At 32.7% G+C, this 14845-nt stretch overlaps 1 protein-coding gene across 2 annotated transcripts; it reads left to right on the top strand.

Moving 5' to 3' along the window:
* Positions 1-6556: 6556 nt before the first annotated feature.
* Positions 6557-13870, top strand: LOC114410010 (respiratory burst oxidase homolog protein C-like). Of its 2 annotated transcripts, XM_028373738.1 has the most exons (12): positions 6559-7318; positions 7733-7895; positions 8213-8261; positions 8430-8543; positions 8672-9094; positions 9258-9641; positions 9835-9930; positions 10077-10192; positions 10346-10448; positions 10670-10743; positions 11953-12515; positions 13223-13870. In XM_028373738.1, exons 1-12 carry the CDS (start codon positions 6727-6729, stop codon positions 13330-13332), a joined length of 2787 nt encoding a protein of 928 aa, XP_028229539.1. In that variant the 5' UTR covers positions 6559-6726; the 3' UTR covers positions 13333-13870. The 2 variants fall into 2 exon arrangements, with proteins under 2 accessions (XP_028229540.1, XP_028229539.1); XM_028373739.1 differs by lacking the exon at positions 13223-13870 and having other exon boundaries at positions 6557-7318; positions 10346-10458; positions 11953-12089.
* The last annotated feature ends 975 nt before the right edge of the window (positions 13871-14845 follow it).

Here is a 14845-nt window from a genome sequence, read left to right as displayed (position 1 = left end):
TAACATGGCTTCTTTAATTTACATTTTATCATAACAGTTGTATATCAAATATTTCCTCTCCTTGAATTACTTGTGCGTATTCAAATCAACTGCTCTGGCACAAATCAATCTGACTCTGGAGTATCTCAGCAACCGAAAGTGATTGGTACAAGTGGTTCCATATTTGTGTCCTTAAACCAGAGACTAAGGTTTGATCACTAGCTTGAGAATTGAGTGGCAAATGGAGATACCACTTTATCCCAATAGGCCGATTGACCTGGTGGGAGAGGATTAGTTGAGTGTCAAATAGAAGTCTCATATACCTCCAAATTATACAAAAAATACACCTTCTCTTTAAACCTCCATTTCTTCCTCTTCAAGAACTCTTCCCTCATTTCTTTGGCACATTTCTCCCTCTCTCACTCAGTAGGGTCAGTCATTGCCTCCTTCACAGCCTACATATTGTAGCATGCCTTTAGATTCATATGTAAAGAAGGCAAACGAAAAGCAGAATTATATTATATCATTTAAACTTATGCTTTAAACTTTTGGAAACTGTTATTTTCAATTGGAGATAAAGTAAGAATAATCTTGAGTTCATAGTTGCTGATATGAAGCAAGAAATTCTCCACTAAAGGATCCTTTTTGAGGTCTCTCAACTTTTTGACTATGCATTGGAAATTCATTGCCCTGGCTGCTGAACTTCGAAATTATGAGATCGACAGACCAAGAAGTTTCACTACACTACCTGCAAAAACAATTTCTACAGAGACTTTTTTTGGTTATAATGATGGCATGGAGGCTTGAACTTGTAAGTTGTAACCTTTTGCAAACTACCAAACGCCCTTATCACTATCCCACACAGTGGCTCTTCAATACATTTCTAATAGGAGTGAATGACTAATATATTTTGGTCCCAGAGGTATACATAACATCAATCCTCCATTTATTAGTGGCATCAAATTGGCCATTGAATGAGACTTAATGCCATCATTTTTATCCTTCAAACATCGATTTGATTGCAAAAACATGACGCTGACGTACAGGCCAATTTTGTATCATATTTTAGAGGACTAATTTGATGTAATTATAGGATAACAACTGATGCGATGCCACATATCTTTAAGGGACCACAATGGACATGTACACTTTCGATTAGCACTTAATAAACTGTTGTACCGGAGGAAAATAGGAAATTAATAATTGAAAAGCTAATCATCCAAATCTAAATAATAAAAAAAGAGAACAATATAATAAAAGTAAGTAAGGCAAATATATTTTTTTAGTCTATATAATTTAGTGTTTTTTTTTATTTTGTTCTTATAATTTTTTTTCGATTTAGTTCTTATAAAATATGTTTTTTTATTTTATTTTTCGTTCTTAAAATGCTTTAGATAATATTTTTCTCTGCTTACACTATTTTTTTAATGTTTAAAGTATTATCTAAAGCGTTTTAAAGATAAAAAATAAACACATTTTACGAGAATTAAAACAAAAAAAATATAAGAACAAAAAAATAATAACACTAAATTACAAGGAAAAAAATATTTAAACCTAAAAGTAATTTTGAACCTAATGAATGAACTAAAGATCATCTACGTGTTGAATATACATAAGACCAAAGTGATAAAGCAATAGGGATTGCGGATTGAAATGTACAAAAAATAAATTAGATGAGCAAAAATCATCCCATATAGATGGCTTTGGATCCACTACTTTTCTTGAGAAAGAAGACGACGTAACAATTCAAAGCAGGCTCAATTATAATATAATTACAATTTGGGATGTTGTTCTTTTGTTTATATTCACATGAATAAAATTAAATATAGGGATTTTATTTACTTATTTTATGTAATTTAACATAATCTTGACAAAGTCTAACATACTGACATAAGAGAATATAGTGATACAAATTGGACAAAGAACATCAACAATGGATTGAAATTTTGAAGGAAAGACACAAACATGTATTAATCAGTCAACCAATTTTAGGAAAGATTGAACATATGAGTTACTACATCAATTGAGACTGAGCAAATTCTAAAAACGGTTTACAACTTACCCAAAAGTTGGAGCGACATCTCGTTCAACTCTAGACATAAAAACTGAACAATATCCTCTTCAACAAAGTCCACTAGTGGTTGCCAGCATGCAAGATGAAGGACTACCACCACATGCTCAATCATATGAATTCATGTCATAACATCATCATCATCAACAAGATTATGGGTACAATCCACAATTCTTTAGTGCAAGCAGAGAAGATTTTATGAGCAATCTCATGGGTACAGATCTTCGAATGTCAAAGTATTGTCGGGAGTTCTTCCACTAATGACTTTGTCCATGAAGAACAACTTGTTCCTGATGAACAAGTTAAACCACAAGAACATGAACAAGTACGTCGACAGCCGACAAGAAACAGACAGCCACCCAGACGTGGAACTAGTGGACACAAAATGCATTAATTCCTTGTCCTTGTTAATTATGTCCTATTATGTTCATTGTTAGTTTTCCCTTATTGATTGAGTGAACAGTAAACAATGCATTACTGAGCACTGCATTTTTCTCATACAGATTGATTAAACATTCATTTCTTAAAGATGATTTGACCCCAGGTAGCTTGTTTCGAGACAATGTGACTCCACAATACTTTCTACAAGATGATTTGAGTAAACATTGATTTTTTTGAATAGCACAAACTAAACGTAATAAATTAAGATTCAATCTAAAACATTTATATTGTCGGTGCAATCTCAACTGTTGATATGTGTCACGTGAAAAATAGTAGATCACAATAAGTGAGGACATAGAGAGTGTATCCATTCTTGTGTGTTGCAATAATGACATAATTCCAACATAAGAAGGGATAGTTTGAATGTTCTACTGATCCAAAAGTTATCACAATAAGTGAGGACATGTTGCTTGTTGCCTTAAGAAAAACAAATTTTTACGCCAACGGAGACTACAAAATTTTAATAGATGTTTTTACCATCAACTGAACTACACAGATGATGGTTGTGTTTCATACGACTGTATGGAGCTCAAACATGACAATGATGTCAAAAAAATGTTGTCTATCTATTCAGAATTTAATACCAAAGGTTCAATTGAGTTGAATGCAACTTTTGGGCGTTCTCTAGATGAAATCCTTGCCCAGCTGTGCAAACCAAAGAAACCAAGAACGACTGATGAGATAATTGCTTTGATGCGTGATGAATTTGTGTAGTAATTACACAAAGTAATTGTTGTCATTTTTTTAGAATAAACTTGCAATTCATCATTGGAATTTTGTTGATGTTCTTTTTTAAACATTCGCTACTTTAATCGTGTTAGTCCCAAATGATTATAATGCTTACCTAAGTTTTATTTATGTAACTTTTTTTTATTCGTCTTCTTCAAACTTGATAAACTTGGTTTTTTTTAATGATAAATTATTTTTAAAAAAATATTATTCAAGTAATAATAGTTTTACATGAATTAATGCATACTATTAAAATTGAATATGTTCTATTTATTTAATTTGTTTGGGTAAAAGAATTAGATCCGTTAAATATATGTATTTTGATAAATATTAAACTAAATTAAATTTATATTGAGTATTCAAATATATTTATTTTTCTTAAATACTATTCAAGATAAATTATACTTTGTTATAAATTAATATATATCAATCAATAAAATAAAAAATTTAAAACAAAAACATAACAATAATGTTTTTAAAAAAGTGTAAGGAAAAAAAATAGAAAACAATTTTAAAAAAACAAAGTGGCCAAAAACAAGACAAATATTAAGACTTTAAGATTTTACTCATCTAGAATCTTGTAGACCATTGTCTTCTGTGCTAGAAAAGGAATGGCCAAGAAAGCACCGATCAAAATCAACGGTCCATAATGCATTGATATAAACAAGATTACTATTCACTCGTCAGGAATCTTACATAATTTTGTCCTCTATTTCAAAAAATAAGTGGTTGAGATAACACCAACGATAATCAACAGTCTATAATGCATTGACATAAACGATGTTATTATTCATCGATCAGGAATCTTGTAGAGTTTTGTCTTCTGCGCCAAAAAAATGAGTGGTTGAAATAGCACTGATGACAATCAACGACTCATAATGCATTGAGGAAAACGAGATTCATGTTCACTCATTAGGAATCCTATCCTTTGTGCCAGAAAAAAGGATGTTACCCCACGTTTTTTCCCATGCAATTTTTACCTCACATAGATTATTTCAAGACAATGTGATTGAACAATACTTTCTACGAGACGATTGGACTAAACACTATGTTTATTTAATAACGCAAACCAAACATAATTAATTAGGACTCAATTTAAATCGTTTATATTATCGATACAATCTTAGTCGTTACTATTTGTCACGTGAAAACACTAGATTACCTATTATATATAGAGTAGGGTGTTAGATGTAACTCAACACCTTTATTTACTATTCACCCTATCTTATCATTTTCAAATCATTTATTTTTCTTACAAAGTCTCAATCATCATGGACAATAATCTTTGGGAGCTTCTCGAAGTTCATGATTTATATCTCCCATCCTTTATTTGTTGAAAGAAGAATTTGTTGTCTATAATACTTCCGCAATGCTCGAACACGATTCTCTTTTGTAAAAAATATTCATGGCTTATACCAAACAAATATTCTTTATATAGAAGAAACTTTTATAAGAAAATATAGAAGAAACTTTTTTCTTTATTGTTTATTGATTATGAGATTAATTTGTCTTGATCCAATCCATATTTTACTGCTATTATGACTTGGTTTGAGTTTACTTGATCAAACCTTTTCGTTAAAAATTCACATGTCCTTTGTGAAAATGAAGAAGAAAATCACTCTCTTATCTCATGCAATTTTTTCTATTATCTTTCTTTTTACTTTCTTCTCCTTGTTCCTTTACTTTACCTTTGAGATGGAGTTAATAAAATTATATTTCCACAGATTATAGATTTAGATTCATCTTAGAAGAGCCTCGTATATATTTTCTCATTATTAAAATTTTTACAGTGCCAGTTAATGTATCTTTGACTTTTTTTTCCTTTTTTTCTCCTAATTTTTCAACAAGATGTTGATGCAGAGGAAATTTATATGCATAGAACTTTTTGCATTTTTTTTTCAAAGTTTCACGTTCAAATCTCCCAACACAGTTTTAATGAGCTAAGGACTCCAGCCAATTAGATGGACTACAAACCAATTTTTTTGGTTGAAAAGCAAAACGTCCCCGTCTTTCATGGGACATGAGTAGAGTTCTTTTGAAGTCTCTTAGCACGATCTTCCTAACTTTTTTCTTTTTCTTTTCCTTCTTAAAATGAAGATATTTTCATAGTGAGAAGTTGTACGTAAATCTAATACTTCCTATCATGTGATTTTAACAAGGTTCTTAGCATCTTTTGGTTAATAAATTAAATTAATGTTTTATTAATCAGTGTCTCTGTCCTAATAGTATTGATTAAGGAATTAATTTTTGTTTATTAACAATCATGTAAGAGCACATTTTAAAATAAGAAAAAAAAATTGCATTCTAATATTTTTTTTTCTTTTTACATCTTTAACCAATGCTCTAATTAATTAATAATTTCGAACTAACATTAGACATTTAGTGTAATTCGAAACGTTCATAAATGAGCATTTTATGATTATTTTTTTAAAAATGAAATGGAGAACTTGCAATGCTTCTTCAACGTTATTCCACCTTTGTGTGCCGAGCATCATGGCGTGAAACACGATGAATTGGTGGGGGCTAATATAGGAAAGGAGTCTTTTCTACATTCTGCTAGAGATATTTACATTTTACATGGTAAACATTTTCATGATATCACAACAAAGTATACTATCTTGGATGTAATTAAGTTGACAAAGAGAGGAAGATCTAATTTTGATTCTCATATATAGGGAAAAAAGTTTGCAAGTTTATTTTAATAATTTTTAGTTTATCTTTACTTCATATAAATTATTTTCTTTTTTTTCATTTTTATTTTTATTAAATTGCTAAGAATTTTTTTATGTCTTTATTAATCAAATAATTAATTACAATATGTTATTTTACACCTATCAGTTAATTTAATAAAGTTTTTTGTTCATCTCATTTTAGGTTAATTTAATAAAGTTCTTTGTTCATCTTATTTTAAGGTTAATTGAGATGAAACACTAACAGAAAAAAGAAAAAAAATAAAAAAAAGTAATCATTAATATTAACTCACTTATTTAATATACTAAAATAATACTAGATTCTTTGTTATTTTTTAAAATTTATTAACAATCATAAGAATACGAGGAAACATTAAATCAAAATTAAGCTTAAAAAAAAGTTTGGTTTCATAATTATAAGTCTTTGTTATATTTTATAGTACTGACAAACAGTGTCTTAAAAAAAGTTTTTTTTTTACATTAAAGTGTCTTCAAAAAAGTATATTTTTAAGTCTTCAAAAACGTGTTATTAACTAAACATCTATTAAGTCTTTGTCTTTCTCTCTTTTAATATTATTATAATCATAATCAACAATCAACAAGACAATAATAATAATAATATTAAAACACAACTCTCCAGTGTCTGCATCTCTATCGAGAAATGGAACATTGGAAAAGCCTTATCATATAAAGGGTGTGTGTGAAGAGAGAGGAACTGAAGAACAGAAGAAGGATCTTCGGTATCTGAACCAGTACGCATAAAAATCTGCATCTGGGAACCTCAGACACACACAGGAGCAGCAGAAGAAGAAGAAAATGGGAACAGACGTGGTTGTCGGAGGAGCTTCTTCAGATTCACATCACCACCACCGTGACTCTGACATAGAACTCATTGCTGAAAGAGCACCTTTACCTCACAGTGGACCACTGAACAAAAGAAGAAGTTCCAAATTAAACAACACTTCTTCTGCTTCCACCTCCGCCACAGAGGAACAAGATGAAGGAGACTACGTTGAGGTCACTATGGACATCCAAGGTGACTCTGTGGCACTTCACAGTGTCAAAACTGTTAACAACGATCAAAGCGAAGATGAGAAACTGATTCTGCTTGGCAAAGGCATGGAGAAGAAAAGGTCCTTTGGTGCCTCCGTTGTGAGAAGTGCTTCCATTCGTATACAACAAGTGTCTCAGGAGCTGAAGCGTTTTGCTTCCTTGTCGAAGCAAACTGCATCTTCCAGATTGCACTATGACAGGAACAAATCCGCGGCTTCTCATGCTCTCAAGGGACTCAAGTTTATCAGCAAGACTGATGCTGGTGCAGGGTGGGTTGAGGTTGAAAGGCAGTTTGATGCTCTCACTGCTTCCACTAATGGATACCTGCATCGCTCTCTCTTTGCCAAGTGCATAGGTATATTTGAGTTGATCACTGGTCGAGAAATTACTCCATGGTCCGAGACTGTCGTGGTCACGGATAATCTCCATGTGACACATAGCATAACTGAGTTTTATTGATTCTTTCTATTAAATTTTATAGTGCAGTCAATGCATCCGAAAGGTCCCCTTAAAAACCGGTTCATAAGGGGGTGGTCTACCCAGCTATATAAAAGTACTTATTATGTTCATGAATGGGACTATTCTTAACACTTTCTCGTAAATTGAGAAAAACTCAGTTACCTGTCACGTGAAGATTAGTCATGATCATGGGCACTTGGTGGTTCTGGATCATGTGATAATTTCTCGTGTTTTTTTTCTTTACTTAGCTTCAAATGTTTGTTGTTGGTGTATGGAATGGTTTTTTAGATGCGTTTGGTTTTAATTGTAGGGATGAACAAGGAGTCAGAAGCCTTTGCAGGGGAGCTTTTTGATGCGCTTTCTAGGAGGAGGGAAATTCAGGGGGATTCCATTAACAAGGCCCAGCTGAAGGACTTCTGGGACCAGATTTCTGACCAGAATTTCGATTCTAGGCTCAGAACATTCTTTGACATGTAAGTCTATGTTTGGTGTTTAGTTTCGTTCAAAAAGTAAAACGGAAAAGGCCTCTCGTTTGGTTTTCAGTAGGGTCTGATTGTAAACTGAGTTTTGTTTTAATTTTCCCTCAAAACACAGTTTGAAATAAGAGAAGAGAGAAGGTTGCTTTTGGGGTCTTAATTTGTAAAATGAAGTTCATTAAAAAAGTTTGCAAACTATATTCTAAACATACACTAATTCTTTGATCTTTGCTTTTTCTGGTTTATAAAGTTTAAGTGAAAAAATATGTGGCGATTGTCCTGAAATATGTTACCAAGCTTAATTTGTAATGCAGGGTTGATAAAGATGCGGATGGAAGAATCACTGAGGAAGAAATTAAAGAGGTATGGCATCATAAATTCACCACTAAGGAATTCTAATATTGTTACTTTTTAGTCTCATCAACTCACAGAATTAGTAAAGTAGTTTTATGGGAAACTTTTTTTCTGGTTTGCATTTTGTTCCCATTGGAATAGGATTTTCCTTGATTGTGTGATCGATTCTGTTTTCAGATTATCTGCCTTAGCGCCACTACCAACAAACTTGCAAACATACAGAAGCAGGCAGAGGAATATGCGGCTTTGATCATGGAAGAACTAGACCCTGAAGACACAGGATTTATCATGGTAATTAGTAATTGGATAAGCCTATTATTTCATATTCATAAGATAGGCATCAAAATGTTTTCACTATTATAGATTCTCATCTTAGCCACATTTCTTTGGCCATTTGGTGATTATTAATGTGAAAACAGGTAAACGATCTAGAGATGCTCTTGTTACATGGACCAACCCATTCTACTAGAGGAGATAGCAAGTACCTGAGCCAAATGCTAAGCTTAAAGCTTAAGCCTGTAGATGAAGACAATCCTATTAGGAGGTGGTACACAAACACCAAGTACTTCCTGCAGGACAATTGGCAAAGAACTTGGGTATTGCTGCTGTGGATTGGCGTCATGTTAGGTCTATTTGCCTACAAATTTGTGCAGTATAGGAGAGAAGATGCATATGAGGTGATGGGCCATTGTGTATGCATGGCCAAAGGTGCAGCTGAGACACTTAAATTGAACATGGCTATTATCTTGCTACCGGTTTGCAGAAACACCATCACTTGGCTAAGGAACAAGACCAAGCTTGGCATTATGGTTCCTTTTGATGACAACCTCAACTTCCACAAGGTAATGTTTACTGCTGGTTGTTCATTTGAGAATTGAGTGAGACTAAAAAAGAACATATGTGTCACTATGTTCAAATGTTTGTTGAGACTTGGTAGCTTTAATAAGTCAATAAGGTAATGAAATTTGTAGTAGCAAGCACATTAGAGTTTTTTTTTTTTTGCAGTGTATAGCTGTGGCAGTAACAATTGGAGTTGGTATACATGCCATCTACCATCTTGCTTGTGACTTTCCTCGCCTTCTTGATGCAAGTAGCGAAAAGTACAAGCTCATGGAACCTTTTTTCGGAGATCAACCATCAAGTTATTGGTTTTTTGTCAAATCATGGGAAGGAGTAACAGGGATTATCATGGTTGTGCTAATGGCAATAGCCTTCACTTTAGCCACCCCTTGGTTCAGGAGAGGCAGGGTCAAGCTACCCAAACCCCTCAACAATCTCACCGGCTTCAATGCCTTCTGGTACTCACATCATCTCTTTGTCATTGTCTATGCACTGCTCATTGTGCATGGAATCAAACTTTACTTGACCAAGGAATGGTACAAGAAAACGGTTAGCACCTTCCTTTAGTTCTTTAGACTTAAAGCTATTTACATCTTTTAGTATAACTTTTAAAGTAGTTATTTTAAAAACTAATAAGTTTATCATACATGACAGTATGCAATTGGACAACAGTTTAAAAACCCTTTACATTGTTAGTGTCTTCTGATTAATATTGTTGAAACTTGTTATATGTGTTTTGTAGACCTGGATGTATTTGGCTATTCCCATTATCATTTACTTATCAGAAAGATTGACTAGAGCACTCAGATCAAGCATCAAGCCTGTGAGAATATTAAAGGTGAGCATCGAATAATTTAATCACTCGTTGTATGAAAGAAATATATGGTCCCATTGAATATTATTTTTGGCTAATCTGTGAAGTATGGTACATAAAAAGATTCTCGAAAGGTATGTCTCACCACATTTTCACTGCACAATTTGAAGGTGGCTGTTTATCCTGGAAATGTGTTGTCTCTTCATATGTCAAAGCCCCAGGGATTTAGATACAAGAGTGGACAATACATGTTTCTCAATTGTGCTGCTGTGTCTCCATTTGAATGGTATGAATTTGAAGAAAGTTTAATAACTCTTGTGTTTTATAGCTAATTTGCATCTAAATACCCTCAAGGTGCATGCACCTCCACTATTTTTATGCTCTCATTTCTCAAAATCTAAGTCCTTCATAGTTAAATACAGTGTTTATGATTTCACAGGCATCCATTTTCTATAACCTCCGCCCCTGGTGATGATTACCTTAGCGTTCATATCAGAACACTTGGTGATTGGACCCGGAGTCTCAAAGTCAAGTTCTCAGAGGTGAATTCAGGTTAATTTTTGTTGGATAATATGATTTGGATAACACTAATTTACATAGCAAAACTCAGAAATCCTTACAATATTGCATCTGTTTTTGTGGGTGCAATATCACATTTTTCTTTAAAAAAAAATATTTGCAATTCTACGTGTAATCTTGTTTACTTTCAAATCCGTGTTCTCTTTTTCTGATTAGCTAGGTTGTTACTTTTTGTTTCTTTCAGTGTTGCCAGCCACCGGACAACGGCAAGAGTGGACTTCTAAGAGCTGAATACTTGCAAGGAGATAGAAGTCCGAGGTAATTAACCCACATTTAACATGGGAAATGTCACATTTTAAATGAAAAAAATATTCCTTTCACAAGATTTTTTTTTTATAATTTATTGTTATTCTTATTTGTCATATCATTTATTCTACATGTTATTTTCCTTTTCTATCTCTCCTTATTATTATAAAAAATATTATGAAAATAACTTTATTTTTTAAAAAAATGTGATGGATAGGCATGCCAAAAACGGATCACAAACGCCAACTGTATCATGTGATTGAATATACCTGAGATAATTAAGTCATGAGTAGGGTTTTTTTTGGTAGGAAAAAAACATAGAATTCATACACACTGTTTAACTAAATGATCTAAACCTCTTTGATTATGAATAATATATGAAAAACAACTCACATAACTTACATAATTTGGATGGGTTTGTTTTAAAAAAAAATTTAAAATGCTTTCGAGATTTTTATTTGTTCAATATTGTTTTTAAATTTTAAATTATGAAGAATAGTAAAATAACTTCTTTAGGAAATTTTATTAACTATTATAAATTCTTTAGGCTTATTTTTTAATTTATAATGTATTTTCAACAAAATAAGCATACCCTTTATCATTATATTTTTTCTTTTATTTTTCTAGTTAAATAAAAATCAATCATTTACACTATGTAAAACTTTATTTGTTGGGTTAGACTTAGAAACTCATTCGCCAAAACATTGGGATTGGGCATCTAAATTAAACAAACTTGTTTTGTTGTCGTTATTTAGCTTGGTGTCAATAAACAATAATGTTTGCCGACATTCCCGATGCCACCTTCCCACGAGCTTAGATTTTTTATCGTCCTAGTGGCCAAAGCAAACGGTTGCTATTATTTCGATTTCGGACTTAGAAAATTACTATTATTATTAAAAAAAATAAAGGAGATAAGGACGCTTGTTGAAAATGCTTGTTTATTGTTTGTAAGCGTGGTAGGTAATCAATCAGCCCAAGCAATTTTATTCATTTTGAATTGATTAAGTGTTAATTAAACACATAACCCAAACGCTTTAAAATGTTCTGAATCAGACTTACAAATTGTCATTTTCCCCTTATGCCATCGTGTGAAGTATATTCTTACAACTTCAATTGTATAGTGACAGGCAAATGATACTTTATTTTAGTATATACAAGTTCTATTGCTTAATTAGTGGCAAACAAGTAGTAATTTTCAACCTTCATTATATTATCATGTAGTGCTCTCCCTAAAGTTCTAATTGACGGTCCGTACGGAGCACCAGCCCAAGACTACAAGCAATATGAGGTGGTTTTGCTAGTGGGGCTAGGAATTGGAGCCACCCCAATGATTAGTATACTTAAGGACATAGTGAATAACATGAAAGCCATGGAAGAGGAAGAGGAGACCAACATAGAGGAAGGAACAAATAGTGGGTTTGGTAATAAATCACCAAGAGGGTCGTCCCCACACAAGAAAAATAGCTCGAGCAACTTCAACACTAGGAGGGCCTACTTCTATTGGGTGACAAGGGAGCAAGGGTCCTTTGATTGGTTCAAAGGGGTGATGAATGAGGTGGCTGAAGAGGATCATAAGGGGGTGATTGAGCTCCACAACTATTGCACTAGTGTCTATGAAGAGGGTGATGCTCGCTCAGCTCTTATTGCTATGTTGCAATCTCTAAACCATGCCAAGAATGGCGTGGACATTGTCTCTGGCACGCGTGTAAAGTCCCACTTTGCTAAACCTAATTGGCGCGCTGTCTACAAGCGCATTGCGGTTAGTCATCCACGAGCTCGTGTTGGTGAGTTCTCCACTCTTTAAATAAGTAACATTGTTTTACAGAAAAATGATTATTCACTCTAAAATATTTATATATGATAAATTTGTTATATTTAAAGTAATTATTTTAAAATAATTCAAACAATACTTAATATTAAATACCTTATCACTTATTGTACATTTCTTTGTTTTGAACACCTTATTCATACTCTTCATTTTTATTTTTTTTCTCTTCTTATAACATCATATCACTTATTGTACTTATATTTTTGAACTTTTTTCTTCTTCTCTCTATCTATCAACTAGTATTTGGGGGTGTTCGAATATATTTTTCCTTCGGTTTTAGTCACACTAGTACCTTTTTCCTAACATGTGTACTTGTGCTTATGTGGTTTTAACCTTTTAAAAGTTCTCTCCGTGGAGGAGCTTTCGCAAAATAAAATAAAGTGAAGCTTTGCAAAAATTTGAATGGATGGATATCATCTAGATAGAGGAGAAAATAATATGGGTCAGACCACGTGTACATAATCTTAATCTGGATAATCACCACGTTACAGACAGTTATATTTTTCTATTTACTAAAAAGAATTCATAAAGTTTGACAATGTGACACATAGATATTGTTTTAGATGATCTAAACCATACAATGATTTCTCAAGATGGTGATTCAAATTATTGTTTTGGTTGATGTGTGCCTCTAACTAAAAACATGTTAATGTAATAATGCAGGGGTATTTTACTGTGGGCCACCAGCGCTAACCAAAGAGCTTGGTCAGTTAGCTTCGGATTTCTCTCACAACACAAACACGAAATATGATTTCCACAAGGAAAATTTCTAATAAGATGGAGATTGTTGAGGGCAAGATGGTCTTCCAGCTTTATATCACACCATGAAGATTATTACACCATATCCTTGTTGATAATAATTAACCCATGTGTTTCAATGTAGGAATAATAATTACGGATTTGTATAATTGCGAAAGCTTTGCTTTAAGGTTAAAATGGTTGTTTGTGGGCTACCAGATACCAAAGGTGTGATTGGATGGCAACGGCATCAGTTCCAAAAGTGAATCACGAGATGATATGCAATGCGAGTAGAAGAAGATTACATACTTAAACATTTCGTGGAGGGGAATAATTTTTCCAACCGGAAATAGGTGGCAGCACTTACATTACATGAACCTCATAAGAATTAGTCCAGGTGCATCATGGACTCTACAAGGTTGATTGTGTTTAAATATTAAGCGATCGATGTTATGGAAATGAAGACCTATAACCATTGTAGCAAGTAACATTTTGCATTGTAAAAAAATTACCACCTTGGCCTTCAAGAAGATATTAAATATATATATATATGCAATGAATAATCAACCGTGCTTTATCAAGTAACAGTTCGAATACTGAACTCCCCCACACCAATTGCATCTTACATAGGACCCCTAGCATGCTCCCTCTGCCCTTTCAAAACCAACCCCTCTCGTTAATTTCCTACTTAATAGTATCACTAAATTAATAACTTTTGGTTAAGTTGTTTCGTTTGGTTGTTGCATTATTGGTCAATTTCTTCATTTACAACAGGCTTAATCATCAATTTGATATTTAAATTATATTAAAAGATTCAATTTAATTTTCAAATTTTAAAGAATACATCGAGGTCTTTTGTGAAATTGAAACTAACACAGTAAAGTTTGAGATTTTCAATGGTTTTCATTTGTGAATAATCACAATTTTTAGTCGTTTATTTTTATTAGTTTTAAAAATAAAAAATCACATCCAAAATTTCGGGAACCCATTATTGCTAGTGTCCACATAATCCCACCCAAATTTATAATTGTTATTTGTTTTTTTTTTTGTTTATGTGATAGAGTAATGTAAAAAATAAATAAATATATATATCCTTAATTTATTCTTTTATCTTTTATATAAATATTATATTATTTTAGTTTCAAAAGTGACGTGACAAAACATGATTGTCTGTGTAAAAGAGTCATTTACACACCATGGGAAAGTATTCTTTTGTTTAGTATAGTACTTAAAGTGTATTATGTGTTTATGTAGCTCTGTGACTCAAGTGGTGAATACCTTACAAGAAAGAGAAGCAATGGAATACAAGAAAGAGAAGCAATGGAATACACTATTGTAGTAGCTGAAACAGCAGATTCTCCGGCTAAGTTACAATACCTGGCCCCTTATACAGGAGCAGGAGCAGGCTAAATATTTTATGTACCGTAAACTTCACACTTTAATCATGCATGATGATCTCTCCAAACAAGCACAGGCTTATCGCCAAATGTCTCTTCTATTACGAAAACCACCTGGTCGCGAAGCTTATCCGGGGATGTTAATGTATCA

Source organism: Glycine soja, chromosome 4 (assembly GCF_004193775.1).
Source record: "Glycine soja cultivar W05 chromosome 4, ASM419377v2, whole genome shotgun sequence".
NCBI lineage: Eukaryota > Viridiplantae > Streptophyta > Magnoliopsida > Fabales > Fabaceae > Glycine > Glycine soja.
Note: the sequence above shows the minus strand (reverse complement) of the source record. Positions and strands in the feature narration are given on the sequence as shown.

What these genes read in the sequence shown, in the direction of transcription:
- LOC114410010 (XM_028373738.1), top strand. Translation starts at nt 6,727, where the DNA reads ATGGGAACAGACGTGGTTGTCGGAGGAGCTTCTTCAGATTCACATCAC. An exon ending in AGCCTGTGAGAATATTAAAG is followed by an intron (nt 9,931 to 10,076) that starts GTGAGCATCGAA and finishes CACAATTTGAAG; the next exon opens with GTGGCTGTTTATCCTGGAAA. An exon ending in CAAGGAGATAGAAGTCCGAG is followed by an intron (nt 10,744 to 11,952) that starts GTAATTAACCCA and finishes ATTATCATGTAG; the next exon opens with TGCTCTCCCTAAAGTTCTAA.